This window comes from Ovis canadensis, chromosome 7 (assembly GCF_042477335.2).
Source record: "Ovis canadensis isolate MfBH-ARS-UI-01 breed Bighorn chromosome 7, ARS-UI_OviCan_v2, whole genome shotgun sequence".
NCBI classification, from domain to species: domain Eukaryota; kingdom Metazoa; phylum Chordata; class Mammalia; order Artiodactyla; family Bovidae; genus Ovis; species Ovis canadensis.
This window is the reverse complement of record NC_091251.1, coordinates 68,460,516-68,485,684: the sequence shown is the minus strand read 5'-3', so window position 1 is coordinate 68,485,684 and position 25,169 is coordinate 68,460,516. Positions and strand designations below refer to the sequence as shown.

At 43.8% G+C, this 25,169-nt stretch overlaps 1 protein-coding gene across 1 annotated transcript in view; it reads right to left on the bottom strand.

The window, feature by feature from the left end:
* Positions 1-25,169, bottom strand: part of MYO5C (myosin VC) — a 121,106-nt gene that overhangs the window by 76,755 nt on the left and 19,182 nt on the right. The window contains exons 4-10 of the mRNA XM_069596500.1: positions 24,830-24,974; positions 21,294-21,450; positions 19,013-19,156; positions 18,241-18,322; positions 16,937-17,044; positions 5,973-6,079; positions 2,346-2,611 (exon numbers count right to left, since the gene is read on the bottom strand). Coding sequence (XP_069452601.1) covers positions 2,346-2,611; positions 5,973-6,079; positions 16,937-17,044; positions 18,241-18,322; positions 19,013-19,156; positions 21,294-21,450; positions 24,830-24,974 — 1,009 coding nt within the window. The remainder of the gene's footprint in view (positions 1-2,345; positions 2,612-5,972; positions 6,080-16,936; positions 17,045-18,240; positions 18,323-19,012; positions 19,157-21,293; positions 21,451-24,829; positions 24,975-25,169) is intronic.

The following is a 25,169-nucleotide window of genomic DNA, read 5'->3' as shown; positions in this document are numbered from 1 at the left end:
ATACTGGAGAAAGGCATGAAAGGATTCACTCCAGACTTCACTCCAGTAACACTCTTATTTAAAGAGGAGAGCTTACTTTTTTGGAGGGGTAAAATGAATTCATGGGTGACAAGTGAACATGTTACTGTTTAAATTTTTAAAGAGGGGTTTAATTTTATTTTATTTATTTTATTTTATTTTTTTTGCTTTTTATTTTATTTATTTTTTTTTGATTTTTTTTTATTTTTTTTTAATTTTAGTTTTTTATTTTTTAAATTTTAAAATCTTTAATTCTTACATGCATTCCCAAACATGAACCCCCCTCCCACCTCCCTCCCCATAACAACTTTCTGGGTCATCACCATGCACCAGCCCCAAGCATGCTGCATCCTGCGTCAGACATAGACTGGCGATTCAATTCACATGATAGTATACATGTTAGAATGTCATTCTCCCAAATCATCCCACCCTCTCCCTCTCCCTCTGAGTCCAAAAAAAATTTAAAATATACTCTAACAAGTTCTTAAAAATTTGCAGTTCCTCCTGTTTGAAGTTTGCCCACTTAGCCAAAAATTTAAATTCCTTATTACCATGGTCTATCAACTTTGTGGATGCCTAATGCCTGCCTGCTGTTCTCCTGACTTCTTATTCTCAGCTCCTTCTTCTCAGCTGCCCCCTCTCTTCCTGGTGCCTGGTTAACTGCTGGCACATCCATCCACTTATTCCCTTCCCAGGAACCATCCCAATCTCTGATGGCTTCTTCCTCCACTAAAATTTAAGTCCCAACAGGGCAGGGGCCAGATGTCCATTCTGTTCACCCATCACACCTGACACAGGTCCTGGTACATGACTATGTGTTCTTGAATGAGATAATATATTCTTAAAAATAAAGGGCTATTTATTTTAAAAAACACAGAAAAGAACAGAGAAAAATATAACAATCACTTATTTCCATCACAATGAGAGAGACTGTCATTAAGCAGGACTATTTCCATTTAAAAATCTACTTAGATGATTACTGGCTGCTCAAATCCTTATTTTTAAGGTAAATAATTTACTAGACTACCCCAGCAATGTAAGAGTTTTATAACTGTTGACAGATACTGTTAATTGGGAGTCACATGTATTAACTTAGAACCCAGATGGCAACCCACTCCAGTATTCTTGCCTGGAAAATCCCATGGACAGAGGAGCCTGGCGGGCTACAGTCCATGGGGTTGTGAGAGTCGGACACGACTTAGTGACTAAACCACCAAACTATCACCGTGTTAAACAGGTAACACCTCTGAGGCTCGTATGAAATAATGATTTCTCTGAATTTGGGTAGTTCTGCCTGCCTCACCCCACAGCACGTAGCAGCCGGCCGGCAGAGCTAGCTCGCCTCTCCATATGGGAAGGTAGGAGGGTGAGTTGCTTTCTCCAGGGTGTGAGGGGCTACTCCCCAATCCAGGTAGAATACTCCATGATGCCTTCCCTGGGACAGTCTACCCTTCTCCCTCTGAGAAGCCAGGATTGGTCCCGGGAGGGGAAGGGGTTGGGCGCTTGAGGCCAGCCTCTAACAAACAAAAGCCCTAGTGCTAACTTCCCCCAGAGCTGGCCTCCATGCTGGCCGGGCTTCCCTCCCTCACTCTCTCTGGCTACTCTATTCTTTAAGTGTCTTTAGGATGAGTCTGACCCAGAAAAGCAGGACTGGGCAAAGAAAAGAAGCTAGAGAAAACCCTCCAGTGTGGTAACTTGATCCACCAAATGTATCAGAATTCATGGAGAATGGGGCAAACACATGACCCCTATGATCCAAGAATGGAAGAGGATGTAGGCATGAGGGGCCTGACTGGTCAAAGCCTCGGGTCTGAGCCTGCCTCTGGCGCTGTGCTCGTGGGCGAGGTGCAGGGCCTCTGGGGCTGTCATTATCGTCCTGTGAAGTGGGAGAGGCATGTCATGGTTCCACAGCTCATGGGGCCTCTGCAGGAAGACAGAGGTGGGTGCAATCCTTATATGGTACTGGGTTCTCCCACCAGCAAAGCAACTGTGAATGAGTCTTCCTAAGCCTCGGTTGTTTTATCTGTAAAATGGCGATAATTATAAGGTTGTTTAAGGAATAAAATAAGTGCATGGAAACCACTCAGCATGGTAGCTGGCATGCACTCTTCATGTTGGCCATTACTGATTTAGAAATTTTTTAACGCACCCTACATAAAAGACACTGTAGCCCAGGAGACAGTACTTAACATCCACAGATGCAAAATCAGACAACACCATCTTCCTGAATGTGAAACACAAAAGAACAACCAGACTAAAAACAACCTAAACATAACAGGCATTTGACATTTAAATGAGGAAAAACAAGCTCATGAAGAGAATCTTACCCATAAATGTCCAAAACACCAATAAAAGTGTGCTGCTTGCCTGAAAACTGCAAGGCTTGGTTAATTCTCTCCACAATGAAGTCAAACAGGTGAGCGTAGATCTTTTTGGCCAGGGCATCCCTGGCATTGACAGCCTGGGGCCTGGTCATGGGCTTCACCACTGTCTCAGAGGTTGTGACGATCTTGCGATTACACAGCCACTGAGCGACTCGGCCACTCTCCAGGCCCAGGAGCTCACAGAACACCTCCAGGTGACCATCATCTTCCTTCAGAAACAAAAGACACAGCCCCGTCAGGCCATCTAAACAGGCACTGGCCCACCCAGCTGTGCCCCTCGACCTATGCACGATTAGGCCTCACAACACAGAGCCAGGGCTGGGAGCGAAGCAGGAGGGCCTGTGGGGGCATGGAGGCTGCACCTGGTCCTAGGCTGGGCACCGCTGTGGTGATGCCAGGAGATCCTAGGCTGTGTCCTACCCAGATTTTCCTTCTGGCCAAAGAATGTCAGTAGTGATGTTTAAGCCACAGAAGAAATCCTCCCCCCACTCCTGTGCTTGTGGCACAGCCTTGAGGCCTCTCTCTGCCCTTTTGTATCATACCCAGGCCACCTGTCAGAGCCTACACTTGCCCTGTAGCTGTGTAGCTGGGGTCTGCCCAAGGTGGGCTCTGGCCCAGGAGGGACCTCAGCGGTGTTGTCAGGGAGAACGTGGTGGGCTCCCTGAACTGAAGTGTTTACCAGCCAATATGAGGGCTGTGGTGGGGGACTTCTGGATGTACAAAGTGAATCTTGTTTCTCTCCAAAGCCTGGGCATGAGAGCTGCCCCACTGGCCAGCAGATGAGGAAAGGTCTGCTCCTGCTTTAGGCAGCAGGAACTAGGGGTCCCTGTCACTAGGCAAGGAGATGCAATCCCATGTGACTGCATACCACTATTCCTCTTGGGCAGGGAAAACTTCCCAGATGGGCTAATCTGTAGATAGCATCTCAGTCAATTGGGAAAATCACATGATTCCATTTAAAAGCATCAGGTTATGGTGGCTCTAACAACCTAAAAAGTCCTGCTGCCTCCTTGCTGCCCACCCACGTCCCTTCTGACCAGTATCACAATAATATAAAGCATGTCAGTACTGTGAGGTTTGGTTGAGCCATTGGTTTCCTTCCTTCTAAGCAGGAACCAAACCTTCTGAGACAGAAACACTCAGCCATAGGGGGAAATGCAAAGGGGCAGCAAATTTTAAAATGTAAGATGGCTTCATTCAGATCAAATTTGCCCAATATTTCACGTTCTTGATGCAAATGAATGGAAATAATTTTCTACAAAGATCTGACGTTTTTTGTGTGTGGGATTTGTCTCCTAAGGTCAATAGACAAAGGATTTTTAGTATAGCAATTTTAATTCCTTCTCCAAAATGCTACCTTCACAACAAAGTTCACAGAACAGAGTTCAAAGCCAGGGCATTTGGAAGTCATATCTTCAGTCTATGTGAGTTTCAGAAGAAAAAGGGCAGAAGCCCATTTCCGAGGTAAATGAGCCAGGACCCAGTGGGAGAACTATACCGCACACCTCCCAGCCCTGCCATCACCTCCCCTAAACTTCCCAGTCCTTTGTGAACTGACTCTGCAAGGACCGGGAACTGGTGCGGATGGGGCACGGCACTTGGTGTGATAATCTGAAGAACTGCTTCCTGGTCACAGGGCAACAGGACTGATGCACTGAGCCAAAAAACACATCCTCCACATCTACTCAGCGTTCTCTCCCCTAAACCGTAGGTACCAGAGCTGAGAAATGAACAGGTGTACAAAATTAACAATTGTTCCCATCGGTTGTTCTGGAGGCATTGTTATAAGACTGAATGTCTCAGTCACATGAAAAATTCACGTGTTAAAGTCTTAACCTGGAAGTGGGGCCTTAGGAAGCTAAAGAGGTTTAGATGCGGATGGGGGCCCCTTGGTGAGATTAGCATCCTTATAAGAGGAGGAAAGAGAACAGAGCTTGGCTTTTCTCTGCCCTGTGAGGACACAGCAAGAGGGCAGCTGTCTGCAAGCCACCATCTTGAGAACTCAACTGTGCTGGCACCTTGATCGTGAACTTCCAGACTCTAGGACTGTGAGAAAATAGTCTTCTGTTGTTAAGCCACCCGGCCTGTGGCATTTTGTTATGACAACTGGAATTGACTAAGACACACATTGTTAGTTCAAAGCTTTAACGGCAAGGAGATTTTGCATTTCACAGAAACATTGTTAACATGTGACTGTCCTCGTTACACGGATATTGCTGAGGATAACCACATACCTCACACCAAAATATAGCATTTGTTGCCTAACACACATATACAGAAACTTGTGTCCATGAAATGACGAAATTGGTCACAAAACTTACATGGAAGCCTATTTCCAGAGAGGAAGCCAGCACCACTGGTGTTTCATTCAGGCACGTGTCAGGAGGTAAGACACGTCTAGAGCCCTTAAGGTTCTTCATGATCTGTGCCCCCCACACACACATTTTCTGACCTCACCCACCACTTCTCCGTTTGCTCACTCGTCTTTGCATTTACCAACCTTTTGGCTATTTTTCCAATAACACTTCCTGCCCAAGGGCCTTTGTACCTGCTGTTCCCTCTACTTGGAATATCCCAACCCCAGATATAGACACAATTTCACTTCCTTATTGAATTAGAAAGGCTTTCTCTGAATGCCCGATACAAAAGGCACAGCCTGTCCCCACCTATTCTGCTATATTTTCCTTTTGAAAATTTCCAGCCATGTCCTATGGTGTGTGGGATCTTAGCTTCCTGCACTGGAAGTGTGGAGTCTTAACCACTGGCCTACCAGAGAAGTCCCTATCTTCCTTCTTTGTAAAAAATAATTTTTATTTAGTTTTATTTTGAGCTGTGCTCAGTCTTTGTTGCTGTGCAGGCCTTTCTCTAGCTGTGGTGAGTAGGGGCTGCTCTCTAGTTGCGGTATGCAGGCTTCTCAATGAGGTGGCTTCTCTTGGTGAGGAACACAGGCTCTAGGGAGTGTGGGCTTCAGTAGCTGTGGTACTCGGGCTCAGTAGTTGTGCTTCCTGGACTCTAGAGCAGACTCAACAGTTGTGGTCCATGGGCTCAGTGGTTCTGCAGCATGTGGGATCCTCCCTGACCAGGGATCGAACCTGCGTCTCCTGCATTGGCAAGCAGATTCTTTACCACTGAGCCACCAGGGAAGCCCCCTATTTTCATTTTTAATGGTTATTGCCAGCTGCCAGAGCCTATAACATTTACTGTGTCTCCTCCCCTCCATTTTGTCCCCCTGATCAAAAGCTTCATGAAGGCCTGATTTTGTTTTGTTTACTGATGTTTTTCCAGAGCCTACAACAGTGTCTGGCAGAGAGCAGGCTTTCAGTAAAAATCTGTTGAATAAAAGGAAACCACACAGAGGCTGTGTTTCCCCCTTCTCTGCTGTTACAAGGGGAAGAAGCTTTACTCTTTGAAGGTAACCCATGGAAACCCCGATCTTCCTTGTTCCTGTTAAACTAGTCTCCCTAGTAGGTCCAGTGTGCCTGGTGCTGAAATGCAAAAGCAGGGTAACCCTGAGAGCTTCTGTTGATGATCCTCCCAGCACAGGACGGGGGAAACAAACACGTATCTTACGCTGATCACTGATCTCTCGTTGCCCACTGCTGCAATCTGTACATTGCCCAGATGTAGGATGGCCGCCAGGACCTTAAAAACGTCCATCTGAAAATCTTCCTTGAAACCTGAAAACAAAATTTTTCCCAAATTAGGAATACTCCATTTCTTCTCTTGCATAATCACTAGTAAGATAAGCACGTGAATTCTTTCAGGACCCCCTAATACCATCAGTGCCAAGCGATGGGACAGGGTACAAGGGAGTGGACCCCAGGGAGAATCTGGCTCACTAGTCTGTCTCTCTAGTTTGACGTGTGCAGACATACAATGTTAACTGTTCAGCCCACCAGGCTTCCCCCCTGCGGTGGCTGCTGGGAAGTTCAACTCAGAAATTAATATCTGAGTAACCATTTCATGTCACGTTCCTGGGAGAATCGGCTCTCATTCATTCTGTATGTTGTGCTTCCTTTTTTAAATAAATTAAAAAAAATTTTAAAGTTCTTTTTTAATGTGGACCATTTTTTAAGACGTCTTTATTGACTTTATTACAATATTTCTTCTATTTTATGTTTTGGTTTTTTTTTTTTGGCTGCAAGATATGTGGGATCTTAGCTACCCAACCAAACTTGCACCTTCTGTTTTGGAAGGCAAACTCTTAACCACTGAACTGCCAAGGAAGTCCCTGCTGTGCTTTTTTTATTGGTATTTTTTTTTTCTTTTTTGTTCACAAGCTCCCCAAATGCTTTTTATGATGGTGCTGGAAGGACTCCATTTGCCCCTCCAGTTCTGTACCCTGCTCTCTGACCCAGAGGGCTGGCCTGTTTGGACCAAGGTGATGGGTTTTCATGCCCTCTGATTGGGTCTGGCCAATGGGTACCCTGTCAGGAGATCAGAGAACAGGAGGAGAAGGTATTGGGTACATCTCCCCATCTCTTTCCTCGAAGTTGCCTCAGGCTGGCTGTGCAGGAGGTATCTATTCCAGGTCTGGTGCTGACTTTTCCCGACCCTCCTTTCAGGCTCAAGTAACACTCCTGTGCCCAAACAGAAAGAGTTGCTATTTCCAGGCCCCTACTGCTCCTTGCAGCCCTCTCAGCCCCACACAATTTGCAATTTGTAGTTGCTCCCTTGGTAAATAAACTCTCCTCCTTTTATCTCATTTGAATATGCCCCACGTGCAGGGGACCCTGACCAATATAGGTGGAATATCACTTGTGAATGAAAAGAGTTGCCTGCCACATCAGCAAACAATGGATGCTGCGCCCATCAAGCTCTCAGCCACTATCACTGCCCCCAGGGGTGCACCCTGAGGGGACTCAGGATGGAGAAAAGCAGAATACCGGTTCTAGGTAGCTAAGGTGCCTATCAAAGGAATGATTTCACTGAGCCCAGACTTTTGCATCTTCCCATATATACGATAGAAAAGTGCTCAATTCCTTAATTTGAGATACCTGGTTTTCTTTAACTAACAGTAATATTTTGATGTTCTGACTACCTGGTCTTTGCTGCAAGACTCCTATATATCCTGGCTTCTGCCTTACCTCTTCAGAGCGGTCCCTCAGAGCTGTCCGAGAAGCTGCATCCCGGGCTTAAGCCCTGTTTTGTCTTCTGAGTAAAACATAATTTTCAGTTTTCAGGTTGTGCATTTCTTTTTTAAGCCAACAGGAGACCCTCACTTCCTCCAGTAAAAGAGCAGCAGGCCCTAAATGCCCAGAAAGAGCCACTGTGGTCACTGCTGCTCCGGACTTGAAGATACCTGGAATATCTCAATAGCAGCTAGGTCATGTTCCAAAAGAATTTCAAAACCTGGAGAGTCTTCTCTCCTTCAAAGATCACACAAAATCAAAGTCACATATGATTTCATTTGCTATATGACTCAGGGAACTCAAACTGGGGCTCTGTAACAACCTAGAGGTATGGGAAATGGTGGGAGGTGGGAGAGAGGGGACATATGTACACCTATGGGTGATCCATGTTGATGATGCATGGCAGAAACCAAATCAATATTCTAAAGCCATTATCCTTCAATTAAAAATAAATGAATTTTTTTAAAAGTCAGATATGATTTCAAACCAAAATTACATAGATGCCTCCAGTTCAACCAGAGTCCAGACATCTGCAGTCACTCCATTTCAAGCTAACATTTCCATTTGAAGGATAGCAGATTCTAAAAGAAATAACCTCCAGGGCATCACCACGATAAATGACAGGTAAGTGACAAGGAAAAGCAACTAAAAATGCAAACTTTGAGAATCTGCTCTGGCACGCCCACTCTCTGCATAATCCATGACTAAACCCATGCCTTCCAGAACTGACAAAACTGAAATAACTCCAAAGCAATGACTCAAAGAAAGAACTTAAGACCTCAGTTAAGTAATTCTCTTCAGTGAGATAAAATCCTTGCAAAAGCACTGATGGCTTGAAGTGGGTTTCAACAAGAAACACAGTGGTCAAGTTCCTTGAACCTGAGGTCCAGGAAAGATCTGTTTCCAGAGTTTTCTTTCTGACAGAGATCTTAATGGTCAGGCAGAGATCAAAGGATGAATTAAATGAGAGTCAGCAGAAGAACAAAGGAAGTAAGCTCTTGATCAAAATGCACCCCATTCTGCTTCTTCAGGGGGTAACTTGTGATCTGCTAAGGTCCCTGTGATATTGTGATTTGTATTAAGAAATATATAAATTGGCCTTCATCTAGTTTCTGGCACAGAACTTCAAAAAGCCTGGGAACTTCCTAAGTGGTGAGAGAGACTTTCGTCTTTTGGTAATGAGGCAATTTTGGAATGTCCCCTGGGTCATGTGTGGATGGGGGCTGGTTGCCAGGGGAAGCAACCCTGCAATGGAGAGTGGGAACTTTCAGTCTCACCCCTCAACCTTCGGGGAGCAGAGAGGCACTGCAAGTTGGACTGACTGCCAATGGCCAATGATTTAATCTGTGTACATGTACTGAAGTCTCCATAAACCCCAAAAGGACAAGGTTTGGAGAGCCCTGGAGTGGACCCATGGGACTGAGGAGAGTGACACACTCAGCACAGAAGTTTTTGCTCCTTCCCACATACTTGCTCCTATGTATTGGTTCCAATGGGCTTTTCTTGAGCTTTATATTCTTTCATAATAAACTGGTGATCTACTAAGTAAAATGTTTCCCTGAGTTCTGTGAGCTGCTTTAGCAAATTGGTTGAATTCAAGGAGGTAGTTAAGGGAACCTCTGATTTACAGCTCTTCAGTCAGGAGCACCAGTAACAACCTGGACTGGAGGCTGTCACCTGACAGGGCCGGGCGTCCAGCCGTGTGAGACTGAGCCCTCAACCCATGAGATCAGATGCTTTCTCCAGGGAGACAATGTCAGCACTGAGCCGAACTATAGAAACTCAGCTGGTGTCCAGGGAAGAGTGCAGTATGGGAGACCCCTGTCCCAGCAACACACTGGAATTGGGTACCAGAACCATTTTAGTACCTCAGAAGCAGAGTCAGAAGAGAAAGAGCGTGAAACTGCACCAGGCACTATCCTGAATACTTTCCACACCTCACCTCATCTAATCCTTACAACTATATAAAGTACTAGTATTTTTTTAGGCTCCAAAATCACTGTAAATGGTGACTGTAGCCATGAAATTAAAAGACGCTTGCTCCTTGGAAGCAAAGTTATGACCAACCTAGACAGCATATTAAAAAGCAGAGATATTACTTTACCAACAAAGGTCTGTCTAGTCAAAGCTATAGTTTTTCTAGTAGTCACGTATGGATGTGAGAGTTGGACTGTGAAGAAAGCTGAGCGCCAAAGAATTGATGCTTTTGAACTGTGGTGTTGGAGAAGACTCTTGGGAGTCCCCTGGATGGCAACCAGTCCATCCTAAAGGAAATCAGTCTTGAATATTCACTGGTGGACTGATGTTGAAGCTGAAACTCCAATACTTTGGCCACCTGTATTGAAAAACCAACTCACTGGAAAAGACCCTGATGCTGGAAAAGATTGAAGGTGGGAGGAAAAGGGGACGACAGAGGATGAGATGGTTAGATGGCATCACCGACATGACGGACATGAGTTTGAGTAGGCTCCAGGAGTTGGTGATGGACAGGGAACCCCGGCCTGCTGCAGTTCATGGGGTCACAAAGAGTCTGACACAAGTGAGCAACTGAACTATTCCCATTTTACAGAGAAGGAAACTAAAGCACAGAAAGTCTAGCGAACTTGCCAAGGTCACAGTCACACTGCATGTGCCATGGCTAAGCAATTTAGTGCCAGCGATCGCTGCAGTGTATGAAAAGACCCATGGAATCACAAAGCTGCCCCAGGTCACCCCAGGGGATCTACCCTAGGTCACCACAGGGTATCTAAACGTGATGCTCTCCTGACAACCCCACAACCGGCAAAGAAGTGTGAGCAGACTCCAGAGGTCTGTTTACCAGGTGTGCTGTGAAGTGGATCTGGGTACCGAGCTGGATGACCTCACTGCTAACCTTGCCTGTCTCTCCAAACCGTCTCCATAGCAAATCACAGCAATGGACAAATCAACCAGCAAGTACCTATTTAGCAACGACATTTTAAGAAAGGTATCTGCCCAACGGTGTTATAAGCCTATGTATGATTCACATTGGGTAGTCTGTTCATGAGGGAATCAACATCTAAGACAGAAAACACTGAGACACAAACAAGAGGACACGACCCATGGGCTAAGTGGTGTACACGAGGTATTCACATTGTTGGAGATGTGCTGTTGGACAGAACTTTCCTTGGGGATGAAATGTTCTTTATCTGTGCTGAACTACATGGCAGCTATTAGCTACATACGGTTATGAGCACTTGAAACACGCCTAGTGCAAACTAAGGAACTGAATTTTGAAATTTATCTCATTTTAACTAACACAGACAATCATCTGTGGCTAGTGGTTACTGTGTTGGACAAGGAAGGTTCACAGACCATGAAATTGACACATAGCATGAGATTATTGGCTGTGGGGGTCACAGGATGATGGCAATCTCAAAGTTACAGTAAGTTCCATATGTGAATCCACTCTACAGCAGGAAACAGGTCTCCAAAGACTGCTGCAACTTCTTTGCCTGGTTAGGGGCCCTCAGGAGATGTCCATGTTTTAGATACACTGGGGTTGAAGCTAGGCTCATGACTCCACCCACAAGTCCTTTCACAGATTTCAATAAAGGTCAAAGGAACCCATCAACTATGCTCACTCTATCACCTGGGACAAGGTTCAACAAATGTTTTCTTACTAGGCTTTGCAGGCTGTAGAGGTTGTCACAAGAACTCAGTTCTAGCATCACAGCATGAAAACAGCCACAGATCATAGTTAAAAGAGTGTCTCTGTGTTCCAATAAAACTTTATTTATAAAAAAGGGCTGCAATCTGCCAATATCTGGCCAAAGACATTTTTTTAGTGATTCATGCATTGAGGTCACGCTTTCATTAAATGTATACTGATCTCTCACAGACAGAGCATATCACAGTTCACAAACCATTTAAGAGATTCTCTCTTAATTCCCACAATATCCCTAACAGTTACTATGGTGGCTACCAAAGATGACCCCCCCAACAATGCATCACCCTCCAATTGTTCATACCCTCTGTGGTTCCCTCCCTGAGGGTCATGACTCTGAGCTGATCCTATGCCTTGCTTTTGATTATAAGCACATTAGCAGTAGTGATGCTGCACTGCTTCTGAAGCTGGTTCATAAAAAGACCCACAGAGTCTACCTGAGCCTATTGGAATTGGCTCTGGGAGAAGCTAGCCTCGTGTGCAGTCCATCTACCCCGAGACCAGCATGCGTGAGGAAGGCCACATGGAGAGAGAGAAATGCCTGCCCTGCCCCCAGTAGTTCCAGGCACCCCAGCCCAGGTAACAGAAGTCTTCAGCTGATCGAGCCCCTGCCACCACCAGACAAGAATCCCCACGTGAGAAGTGCCCAGCTGAGCCCAGTCAGCTCAGAGTCACAAGAGCCAGTGATAAATTGTCATATTACTTATTTATATTTTTTACCAATTCAGTTCAGTTCAGTTCAGTCGCTCAGTCATGTCCGACTCTTTGCAACCCCATGAATCGCAGCACACCAGGCCTCCCTGTCCATCACTAACTCCCGGAGTTCACTCAGACTCACGTCCATCAAGTCAGTGATGCCATCCAGCCATCTCATCCTCGGTTGCCCCCTTCTCCTCCTGCCTCCAATCCCTCCCAGCATCAGAGTCTTTTCCAATGAGTCAACTCTTTGCATGAGGTGGCCAAAGTACTGGAGCTTCAGCTTTAGCATCATTCCTTCCAAAGAAATCCCAGGGTTGATCTCCTTCAGAATGGACCGGTTGGATCTCCTTGCAGTCCAAGGGACTCTCAAGAGTTTTCTCCAACACCACAGTTCAAAAGCATCAATTCTTTGGCGCTCAGCCTTCTTCACAGTCCAACTCTCACATCCATACATGACCACAGGAAAAACCATAGCCTTGACTAGATGGACCTTAGTCGGCAAAGTAATGTCTCTGCTTTTGAATATACTATCTAGGTTGGTCATAACTTTCCTCCCAAGGAGCAAGCATCTTTTAATTTTATGGCTACAGTCACCATCTGCAGTGATTTTGGAGCCCCAAAACATAAAGTCTGACACTGTTTCCCCATCTATTTCCCATGAAGTGATGGGACCAGATGCCATGATCTTCGTTTTCTGAATGTTGAGCTTTAAGCCAACTTCTTCACTCTCCTCTTTCACTTTCATCAAGAGGCTTTTTAGTTCCTCTTCACTTTCTGCCATAAGGGTGGTGTCCTCTGCATATCTGAGGTTATTGATATTTCTCCCGGCAATCTTGATTCCAGCTTGTGTTTCTTCCAGTCCAGGGTTTCTCATGATGTACTCTGCATATAAGTTAAATAAGCAGGGTGACAATATACAGCCTTGACGTACTCTTTTTCCTATTTGGAACCGGTCTGTTGTTCCATGTCCAGTTCTAACTTTTGCTTCCTGACCTGCATACAGATGTGTCTAATTCAATGCAGTTAAAGTGCATTCACAATATTGTGCAACTATCCATTTCCATGACTTTTAAAGAAAATCATTCCAAACAGAAATTCTGTAGTCATTATTGAATGACTCCCTATTCTTCCCTCTCCTTAGCTCTTGGTAACCTCACTTCTATTTTCTGTCTCTATGAATTTGCCTATTATTGGTACCTCATATAAGAGGAATCACACAATATTTATTATTTTGTATCTGGCTTATTGATGAAGGTCTTATTCTTAGAGGACTCATGGCCATCTCCAATGTATGCATGTGGAAAAACATTAAGAACTGTATATTTCTCTATAATGATTGTCTTTTGTTGAGTTTAAGTAAACTTTGGAAAATAAAATTTTGTAGCAAAAAAAATTTGATTTTTTTAAGGAGTGGTACTTTTTTTAAAGATTTTTTAAAATGTGGACCATTTTAAAGTCTGTATTGAATTTGTTACAATACTGCTTCTGTTTTGTGTTTTGTTATTCTGGCCATGAGGCAGGTGGATATCAGCTGCCTGACTAGGGATTGACATTGCACTCCTTGCATTGGAAGGCAAAGTGCTAACCACTAGATCACCAGGGAAGTCCCTGATCTTTTTAAAATGAGAAGTTCTGTTAGAACCATTGACTAGGGTAGAAATTGAATGTTAGTTCATAAATTCCTGATGGAAAGGAACCCAGAGTTAGACATTTTTAATTGGAAATGTCTATCTCAAAGTTTACACACAGTTCATAGATTAGAATGAGAAGTTTCTGTATGATTATTTTTTCTCTTTCAGATATATCATTATTTGCAGATATTCTCATTCAGATTTAGTAGGAGAGGGGTGATATCTAGATGTTAAATATGTTTAAAAGAAAAGTCTCAGGTGACCTGACATTCCACTATTGAGAGCCACTGGCATAAATCACTTTCTCAAAGAGTAGCACTCGTAGTTAAGATCATTTAAAACAGTGCTGGATTGTTTTCAATTTTAATGATTATTTGTTACATGGAATTAATTGTTCATTAAAGTTTCATCTTAATGACAATAACCCAGTAATAACCTGAAAGTTTGTAATAGAGGAACAGATAAATTATGTCATATGTTATCAAAAATAGTCATTTTAAGCTACCAAGGTTTGGAGTACAGCAATAGATAACTGAAATGACTGAGTATTTTCATTGCTGCCCCAGTGTACAGATGGGGAAACTGATGCCCAGAGATAATAATTGACCTGTGCCAGCTGGTGCTAGTGGTAAAGAATCTGCCTGACAATGTAGGATACGCAAGAGACGTGGGTTCAGTCTCTGGGTGGGGAAGATACCTTGGAGGAGGAATCCCAAGGACAGAAAAGCCTGGAGGTCTACCTGCAGTCTATAGCATCGCAAAGAGTCAGACATGACTGAAGCAACTTAGCACGCACACACATGCAAGGCCACAGACCTATTCTATGAGGTATGGGAAAAAAACCTGAGCAAATTCATGACAATAGATAATTAAGGGCTAAACTGTGAGGTCTAATGGCCAAGTGCAGACCATCAGAGGAGAGGAGGTCACCAGGCTAGTGTTTTTAAATAATAAGACTTGGTGGTAAGTAAACAGGTACAGATTCTATGGTTGCCCTATCACGCCCAGTCACTCTCTGAGACAAATCCCGGGATGGAGTGAAGCAGGACAGCTCTGTCTCTTTCTTCCCAGCCCCCTTCACACAGCAGAGTGGGCAGCCATCACCTTTATAAGCCACTGGAGGCAGTGGACTGCTATTCTTATTCCCCACAAAATTTGGGGGCTTTGCCTAAAACATCTTGGCCTGGTGTGCTGGGCTGGGGCCATGGTAACACAAGCAAGGTGCCCAGGGCCAGCTCTGCACTTATACCATCCTGAGAGCAAGCACTCCTTAAACTCTGCACCCCAGTTGCCTCTCTTGCCCCATGTTAGTCCTGGCCTTGCTGGCATGGACATCTGTAAAATGATGTAATGTATGTGATAAACCGGAAAAAAATTGCTGCTGCTACTTCTAATAATTAGGGAGGGTTTCCTGGAGGAGGGGATGGTTTTGCTCAAAGGATGGTTGAAAGCAGGCAGGATCATTTAGCAAGTATCTGCTGTGTGCTCAGCCCGGTGCCACGTGCATTTCCCTTCCAGTTGTCGTGAGTGTCCTGTGGGTAAGGAATACAGCCGTTCTACAGATCAAGAGACTGAGTCTTGGAGAGGGTACCCTCCAGAGTCCTGCCAGCTTGGCTCTGAATTCTTACTTATTTGATTGCAGAGCATCCTCTTTTTGCCTGCATCATTTCACTGTGAGGTGACGCATTACAGAGGTGGGAAGGAAGGACAGGTCCCCTGGAAGCCCTGCCAGAGCGAGGCTGCCTGTCCCCTCCTCGTGCTGCCTCTCAAAGGAGCACGTTACACAGAGATTGGAATCATGATTATTACTTTAAGAAAATGTTCATAAGTACCAAAACTGCTTATCACAGTATTAGACACTATCTAAACTGCCCTTCTTAAAGTGGTCACTTTAAAGATTTTTTTTTTTCATGTGGACGATTTTATTGAATTTGGGTAAGGACCCAAAGGGTAAGGACCAAGTCTTTATTGAATTTGTTGCAATACTGCTTCCATTTTATATTTTGTTTTTGTTTTTTTTTTGCTGTGAGGAAAGTGGGATCTTAACTCCCCAACCAGGGATTGAACCCTCATTCTCTGCATTGGCAGGCAGTCTTAATCCCTGGACCACCAGGGGAATCCTAAAGCAGTTCTGAAGGAGCAGAATTGGATGGAAATTGTGCTTAGGAAACCATCTTGTGTTCATTCTCAATTACACAACTGTGCTCATCTTGCCTATTACTCTGATATATTTAACCTCAAGTTCTTTGCCTTTTGCATTCAAATATCATCAAACTAGGCCACAACAATGAAAACAGCTAGGGCTAATAAGAGATAAATATTTTCTGTAAGATGTAAAAATGGTCTATAGTCTCACATTCAATAGAAGCTTTGACTGGCAGTTTTGTATGTATGTCTAGACTAATACAAAATGGTAAAGTGAATGGTTATTTTTATAAACATCACTTGTAGTCTTTTCAAACTTGAGCTCCATGTGGGAAAGGCAAGGTGGGAAAACACTGAAGAGTACCTACTTCATCTGGGTCAGCATCCTAGCAATTAAAGATCAGGTTTTATGTATACAAATGAGATGTCTAAAGACCCTGAGTATAACTGCCAGTTCTGCTCTTTACTAGCCACCCCAACCTTGGGTAAATCACTTACTATCCCCATGCCTCAGTTTTCCTATTGTAAACGCAAAAAAACAAAAAAAAAGAAAGCATCTACCTCATAAGGTGGTTATAAGGTTTAAATGAATTAATACAGGTAACAAAGTATTTAGAATGGTGCTTGGTGCATAGTGAACTCCGTATAGGTGTCCCTTATTTTACCATGATCATCAGGATACCTGTCAAGGCCAAGTAGGCTCAACATCACACCTCTAAACTGATTCAGACCTTTCCTTTCACCTGTCTTCTCTGTAGTCAGCCTGGAAGAGCTCATGAGCATCCACAGGATTTACGGCTCATGCTTCTCACAGCAAGCCAGTTAGCCTGAGTGCAAAGGAGTTGATTTCTAGATCCATCAAGGGAAACGCACAATCTAGATCATTTGGCCTCTAAATATGTTTTTTGATTGACTCATCCTAAAATTGGGCTTCCCTGGTGGCTCAGATGGTAAAAGAATCAACCTGCAAAGCAGGCGACCTGAGTTTGATCCCTGAGTTGGGAAGATCCCCTGGAGAAAGGAATGGCAACCCATTCCAGTTGCCTGGAGAATCCCATGGACTCAGGAGCCTGGTGGGCTACAGTCCATGGGGTCACAAAGAGTTGGGCACAACTGAGCAACTAACACAACAACCACATCCTAAACTTAGAATAGATCAGATGTCTTCAGAACACATGCATGCTGTGCATGCCCGCGTTCTTAGAGAAGACGGCCATGCCTGGGACAGATGTTTTCGCTCACCCAGCAGTGTGAAGGTCTTCTGAGTCTCTATCATGTCGGCTCTGTCATTCACACCCTCAAGGACCGTACTGCCCCCCATTCGCGTATAATTAAATTCTTCTGCACTCCCTGAAATGAAAAGATCATGATGTTTGTGACACAAGAAGGTGACATACACGTTTATCAGAAGCAAGAAGAGCAGTTCACACTTAGTGTGCTATATTAAGCACTTCACAAATGTGTTTCCACTGACTCCTTAGAATTCTGCGTTGCTGATTCAGAAGCTGAGGCTCAGAAAAGTGAAATGGCCCGCTCACAGCCAAATAGTGACTGCGGCAGAGCGAGAAGTAAAATGCAGGCCTGACTCCAGAGCACATGGGTTTTGTTCCCACAGCTAACAATTTCATACAGCTTTACTGAGGTTCATTGAAGGTAGAAAACTTGCTGTAGAAAAACTTTTAGAAAACTTGATGAGTTCTAATATAGGTATACTGTTATAAAAACATCGCCATGGTCAAGATAATAACCTGCTGCTGCTGCTGGTAAGTTGCTTAGTCATGTTTGACTGTGTGACCCCATAGATGGCAGCCCAGATGTACACCTAAATAATAGTAAGTGACACTTCAGAAAGCCCTTCCACATTCACTATTTGCATTCTGTTTGGCAGATAAGGCAGGGATACTATCATTATATAACATCCGAAGAAACTTAGATTCTACAAGTGCAAGCAAATTCTTCAGGATTAGAGAGCGTGCATTCAACTCCAATACACTAGACAATACTATCTACCAACTCAGCCCGGGTGACCAAGACAGGAGAGCTGAGGTACCACAGGAGTTGGGCTGTTTGCGCTAAAGGAAAAGTGGCTCATTAATTATGATTACAATTAATAATGATTTTGAATCTTCAAGGATGTTCAAATTATGACATAGATACTCTGTCTTAGGAGAAAGGGAAATATGTCATACCTTAGAAAAATTACCATCCAAGGAAATTCAGATAAAAAATAAAATTTGAGGACTTAGATCAGTAAGTCCCAGTGGTCAGAAGCCTTCTTCAGGTGATTCTAGATGGATGATCTCCATTGGTCTGGAGCTTTGAAAAGAACCCTGGAGTTGAAGGGTACCTGATTCCTGGACCAACCTGCCCCTAACTAATCTATCTTCTTAGTTAAATGCATCAATTCCACTCCTGGAATTGAAGGATCTTATATTTTTGGATAGAATACTTTTTAAAAGTGATGTTATTATAAGAAGAAGAGATTAACCTAGAATTTAAATTCTTACACAAAAAAGAGACTCTTCTACACACCATGCATTACTTACCTAATTTAAGATGTTTAAATTCCGACTGCTGTGCAGATGCACAAAGCTGATAGAAAATGTGGTAATTTCGTTCATTTTCTGACTGTAAAATAAAGAGGAATCCTGAAATCATACCAGACCTTTACAAATGAAAATGCGAGGTTTTCCATACGGGGGTCTTAGATGGCTAATCTGATCTCATGGATATGCGTTTTTGCTGTGACCCAACATGGTGGTCCAAGATCGCCTTCCAAATAACCACCTCAGAGAAAATCATATTAAACGAAAACATTCTATGAAACGGGAATAATGTAATTTGTACTAGCTGAAATTTTAAAGAAACTCCTTGCAATACAAGGTTTACTTTCTCTCCTTCTGTGTCAAAATGAAGATAATTTTCTCCATTTTATGGACAGAAGAATCTTTCTCTTAAACCCCACCTCACTAGCTCTGATCTCATTCTCTTCCTAATACAAAAAAACTAACAACTTGGTCTATTTTAAGTAGTTTTTGTGTTCTAGAAAAACAAACAATCTTTAAATGCTAAGAATTTTTAAAGTGCCTAAAATTGAAAGTCATAAACTTTTCCCTTGATTGTGAAATTCTACTGACACTGTACTTATCATCAATTTTCATTTTTAAGAAACAGAAAAAAATAACACACACTGCAAATGAAAGAGGAAAATTCTACTTCAAGTCACCAAACAACATAGGTTGTCTAATGAATACATAAATGTGAGCCACACTATAAAAGTCAGGAAAAAGGAAATTTAACTAATATTTTTATCCTTACTTGAAAGACAACTCTGGATTTCTCCAGCAGGTAAGTTCTCATGTTCGCTCCTATAATTTGATTTCTCTCATCAAAACTAATTTCCGTGTATTTCCCAAACCGACTGCTGTTGTCATTGCGGGTGGTCTTGGCATTTCCAACAGCCTACAAAACAGAGCAACAACATTAAAAAACCTCTGCATCCCTATTCATGGAGCAGTTATAGTAAAATCCAATCCTGTATGCTAGGGGAAGTTCTGATTAGAGGGGGAGGCTGGAAGGCAGGGGCTTGCAAAGAATGAAACATATCCTTAGCTCTCCTCAATTTTACTTCAAGGCTCTCCTCAATCTTACTGGTAGACACTGAGCAGGATCAGGGAAAGCATGGATTCTGATGTTTCATGGCCCCAGGTTCATTTTTACTATCTGTGTGATGCTAGCAAGCATCTTTCTAAGTCTCAATTTCTCTATCTGTAATATAAAGATGCATCTTACAGAGTTGGAAGGATTAAATGAGATAGTATCAATATAAAGTGTCTCAACTCATCTATGCCTAAAATATTAGAGATGCTTAAAGTCCACTTCCTTCATCCAACCTTTATTTTTGTCCTTATCACTTCCCTACTCAAACTTTCTACTCAACCAAAACACAGCCCTCTCCCATCCCTCCCACACTGAGCATGACTGTTGCTTTTTACTTCTACTTTTGACTTCTGTCTCTCCTCTTGCCCTCTCCCTTCCTGGGCACCCTCCATATCGAAGTACCTTTCCTATGCACAAATACTGCGCTCCTGTCCAGATCATTATACTTTCAGACAACACATGTTTACTCAGCACCTGCCATGGGCCACATGCTCGGTAGGTGAAGATGAACCAAGTAAACATGGTCCCGCCTTCATGGAGCTTATAACTGCAGGTGAGATCAACCCTAAAGAAACAGCCACACAATGTTATCCTGTGGGCATTTAACAGCGTAGTGTTTCTTGACAACCTTTTTATAGCTATCTTGGGTTGTGATTTACCTTTCTATTTAAGTTTAAAATATGCTATGTTAGAGGAGTCTTAAAACTTGGGGATTGGACCTTAATCTTTTCCTTACTTCCTGTATTATCAGGCGCAGTGACTTGAACAAAATAGGTGGTCTGATAAATATTCATTGAGGATTTTGATTCCAGAGAGCAGAAAGAAAAGGTTTAAGAATCTAACAGTCTTAACTATTTGCTACACTTCCAAATAAATCCAAATCGATTCATTTCCCTCTCCCCTGAGCTGTCAGATGCTCTTTCTTCCTTGAGGGCTGTCTCCTTACTCCTTGGTGCCATCATAGGTGGCCTTGCCCATATGTCTGCCCAAGTCAGTGGTGTGCTAATGAGTCAGTCTTGGAGAAGGGAGGAGGAAGAGCCTGGATATGTGACATTTGCCAATTTGAAAGGTGTAAATACTTCCACCATGACTGATTTCAAACTACCAAGGCTTTAACAACAACTTGCAAAAAAATTCCTGAATATTTAAAAATCAACTTATGAAAGTTGGTGTTGGTTGCCTAGAGAACACTGCTGGTCTCGGTGTAGCAGTTGTGTCTGTGGTTGAGGAAATTTCCCTGGGATATAAATGTAAACAGGGGACTCCTAAAATCCTGATGGTAGAACTTCTAGCCCAGTAGGTAGAGCAGAGAAGCTTTGGAACCAGCAATCCGTGCTCCAGTCTCCTACAAATCCCACCAGGGAACAGACTTCCTGGCTCTTTCCTGCCTTTACTTCTTTGGTCTTTAAAGGACCACATACAGGCATACCTTGAAGATACTATGGGTTTGGTTCCAGACCACTGCAATAAAGCCAATGTCACAATAAAAGCCACATGAATTTTCTGGTTTCCCAGTGCAGATAAAAGTTATGTTTGCACTATATAGTGTATTAACTATGAAATAGCACTGTATCTAAAAAACAATGTACACACCTTTAATAATTTTTTTTTTTTGCTAAAAAAAATGCTAACCATCATTTGACCCTTTAACAAGCCATAACCTTTTTGCTGGTGGAGGGTTTGAAACACCGTGAGAGTTATCAAAACATGACATAGAGACAAAAAATAAGCAAAGGCTGTTGGAAAAATGAGCTGATAGACTTGCTTGACAGAGCTGCCATAAATCTTCAGTTAGTTTTTTAAAAAAAAACAAAAATAAGTATCTGTAAAGCACAATCAAGCAAAGCATGATGAAACAAGGTCCACCTATATACATGAACCAGCCGCCTCTCCATATACACGCCTCTGTCCCCGCGCCCCATCCCCACAGGGTACCCACCTCAGTTATGGGGTTTGATGCTAGGACCTTGTCTTCCACATGAGCGTTACTGCCGGACTTGCTGACGGTGGCAAAGTACCTCATGGCATAGCGAGCAGACACTGTCTTTCCAGCACCCGACTCCCCACTTACAATTATTGACTGGTTTCTATTGTTTCTAAGGCAAACAAAAGGATTTTTAAAAAATTCTTTTAAAATGTTAATTTATTCCCATTAAAAAGGCAATATACGCACACTATTAAAAGTGCAGATAAGTCAGAAGAAAGGACTTGGTTTTATCATGCTAAAGTAACTTTCTTAACATGCCAGTGAATTTCCTTCTAGTCTTTTTCTCTGTGATCCTGCTGAACACACAACTCTGTCTCCTGCTGTGTCCCCTGTATTGAGAGTTCCCAAGGGCAAGCCCAGACCAGTGATCCACTAGGAGGACTCACAGGTCTCAGCACACGTTTGTACTCATGGTTAAGACTTAGTACTCCAGAGGAGACAGAGCAAATCAGTGAGGGTAAATGGCACATGGGCCAATCCAGAGGAGGCCAGGTGTGAACTTCTAAGAGTCCTCTGCCGGGGGGGGTGGGGGGTGTCACGCAGGATGCACTTACTTCCTCCAGCAACGAACTATGACAATACATGGGAAACACTGTTTGCCCAGGACGCTCAATAGAGACTCAGTGTCCAGGGTTTTTATTGGGGGCTAGTCAAATAGGTATCTTCTCTGATCACATACCAAAATTCCAGATGCCCAGAAGGAAAATGGATGTTCAGCCTGAACCACCTTGTTCACACGAACAGTTTAGGTATAGTGAGCCACTCATAATTGTTATTCAGCAATTAGGAAATTCTATGAACCCTCCTGAAATCCAGGTTCCCAGAGGCTCACCATGGGCCAAACTTGCACGTAAGTCTCTAAGGACAGCAGTCTCAGGCCTATGTCATGTCCTTTTTCCTTTCATTTAAATATAAAAACATTTTTAAGACATTATTTGAGAGCAATTACTTGAGATGTGCCTGGAAACATGTGCTCCATAAGCCAACATACTCTGTTATATAACATGGAGATCTTAAAAAAAATGCACTGAACTTTTCATGTCATAAGATGATGATGGTAGAAACTTATTACAGTGCCATCCTAGCACCACTTGTGTGTCAGGTTCTTGGTGAATAATTTACAAGGATTCTCATTTAAACCTCACAAAAATCCTAAACCACATACTATATATCCATTTTATAGATGAATATAACAGTGACTTGGTGATGCACAGAACACACAGCCTCCCTGGGAACTCTGGAGAGGACATTAGAGAGACAGTCCCTGGTTCCACAGAGGACGCTAAGATGCTGAGGACATGAATGACACCCTGGGGTTACTGAAGCCAGCTCTCCTGATTCCCAGTGTAGTATCCACAAGTCCAACAAGAGCCTGCTTTATGTTCAATTCCGCTATTGCAGTTAGACAGGCCTCCAGAGGAAACTGGCTCTTCAAGCTTGAACCTGGCTCAGCTCTGAAGCTCCAATAAGCTCATGCTATTGACACCCAGGAGTAGTCCTGTATGCTCTGAGGCACACAGATTCTAGTCTTGCTGATGCCCTGGAGACCTGCAGGGGCCAGGGTAAATCCTAGAACCATGGTGTCTTAGGACTGAAAGAAAACTTGCTGCAGCAAAAGCCAAGGTAACTGGCAACTTTGGGGGGAACCTTCAAGATCTTTTATTTTCTGGCACTGTCAGGCTTGGCTGCCCTCTGCTCATGAGTCTCCATGCTACCACCAGGGCTCAGGAAAGGGGGAGAATTTACATCATTTGTCACAGCACCTGAGTAGGGATGGCAGGTTCAGGGCCAGTTGGTGTCCTCAAGAGCAAAGCCGGCCTGTCTCCCAGCCTCTGATGTGTTTCAAAGAAGAGGGGGAAAAAAAAAAGAAGAGGAAGTCACAGAGTCCCTCATGGCCTGACTGGAGCATGGAGGACATCTGCTGAGCTTGAGGACATGGGGTTCAGGTGTCCCAGGTGATTGGTTATTAATTGATAATTCTAGACCCAACAGTTATCCTCCTCATGCTTCTTAGGGTCTAAGCTCCAGTTCTTTGTGGGCATGTTACTGCCCATACAGAAGACTACATATCCCAGCCTCCCTTGCAGCTGGGCACAGTCATGTGAGTAGATCCTGACCAATAAGCTATAAGCAGAAGTGCTCTGTGGGGCTTCTGGGAGGGCTCCTTAACCAGGAGGGACACACCCTTTCCCTGGAACACTCTGTAGCCTAGAAAAGAGAGAAGAGGGCTGAGCACTAGCTTGGCTCTGAGGATGTGGATCCTGCCCCAAGGATCAGGATGCTGGAAAGTACTGGGTCCCTGATGACTTGGTAGAGGTGGCATGCTAGCCCTGGACTACCCATCAGACTTTTCTGCATGAGAGAATCATGCATTTCTATCTTCCTTAAGTCACTGAGCATCCAGCTCACAGATGAGGACCCTGAAGCTGAGGCAGCTCAGGGCTGTGTCCAGGGTTATGCAGTAAATAGTAGCAGATTCAGGTCCTGTGTCTCAAGTCTTGATCTGGATATAAGGAAATGATGGCAGCTCAGAAGACTTCACAGAGGTGTTTCCAGACTCAAATGAGACCACTGTCTATGAAAGTTCTTTTGCAAACTGTAAGGATCTACAAAGATCCTTTTACAGATTAGGATGTTGAAGATAAAACAGAATAGTTATGAGGAAAAGAAATTACACATGGAATCTAGAAATCTGAGGGAAAATCCCAGCTCTGCCTTTCTCTTGCTGAGTGACCTTGGGTAGGTGGCTTCAAACGTCAGTGGTCTGACCACTGCCTCGGCATCCTCATCATGGGCTCTTTTGAGGGCACTCAGGGTGATGTGTGGGAGTGTGTGCACAGTGCCTCGTCCTGGGCTAACAAAATAAGAACTTCACATACCACACAAGAAAGAAAAGGCAAAAGTAGCATAAAAATTCAAATATCCTACAGCTAAAACCTGTGCTCATCTATCATTAGAGTCTTCTGCCTTGGCTGGGTAAAAAAGCCTAAACATCTCATAGTGGAGAAAAAATCCATTTTCTTCCAACCAAACACATTGCAAGAAAAGCATTGACTATTCCCACGTTGGTAGGAGCAACAGGACTACCTTGAAGGAGTAAAAGCAGGAGGCTTGGTGGAGACAGGTCAGCTATATCTAACATTTGCTATTCAGTACAAGTCAGTCTGCCCTACCAAGCACCCCCTCCAGCCTGATGGTCACTTAAAAATAATTATTTGTTTAGCTCTTGGTCTTAGGAACAGCATGCAGGAACTTCGTGGCGCATGGACTCCCTAGTTGTAGCGGTGGGCTTAGTTGTTCCGCAACACGTCTAGTTCCTAGACCAGGGATCATACCCACATCCCCCTGCATTACAAGGTAGATTCTTAACCACTGGGCCATCAGGGAAGGCCCTGAGGGTCACTTTTAGAGACCGGCCCAGCTGTCTCCCTGCCACTATGAGGGCCCAGGAAATGTAGGAGCATTGGGAGAATAAGAGGAAGCCCCACCTGGCCATCTGCTTGTATGCCTCTTCCGCCACGGCAAATATGTGCGGGTCCATGTCGCCCATGTTCTGCCCGCTGTAGGCGTGGATGATGGGATCTCCATATATCGGCAGCTGCTTGTAAGGATTCATGGCCACCAAGATGATTCCTGAGGAAAGATGTTGGATGCAGTGATGTCACCTCCTCAGGTGTTTTGAGAAGCTTTCAGATCAGCCACTTATTAAACCTGTGGTGTGACTCTGCGTAGGTCACTTTATGCTCTGAGTCTCAGTTCCCTGCTGATGTCACCTACATTTCTAGGCCACTCTTAAGGTTAGACAAGACGACAGATGGCAATGCACTA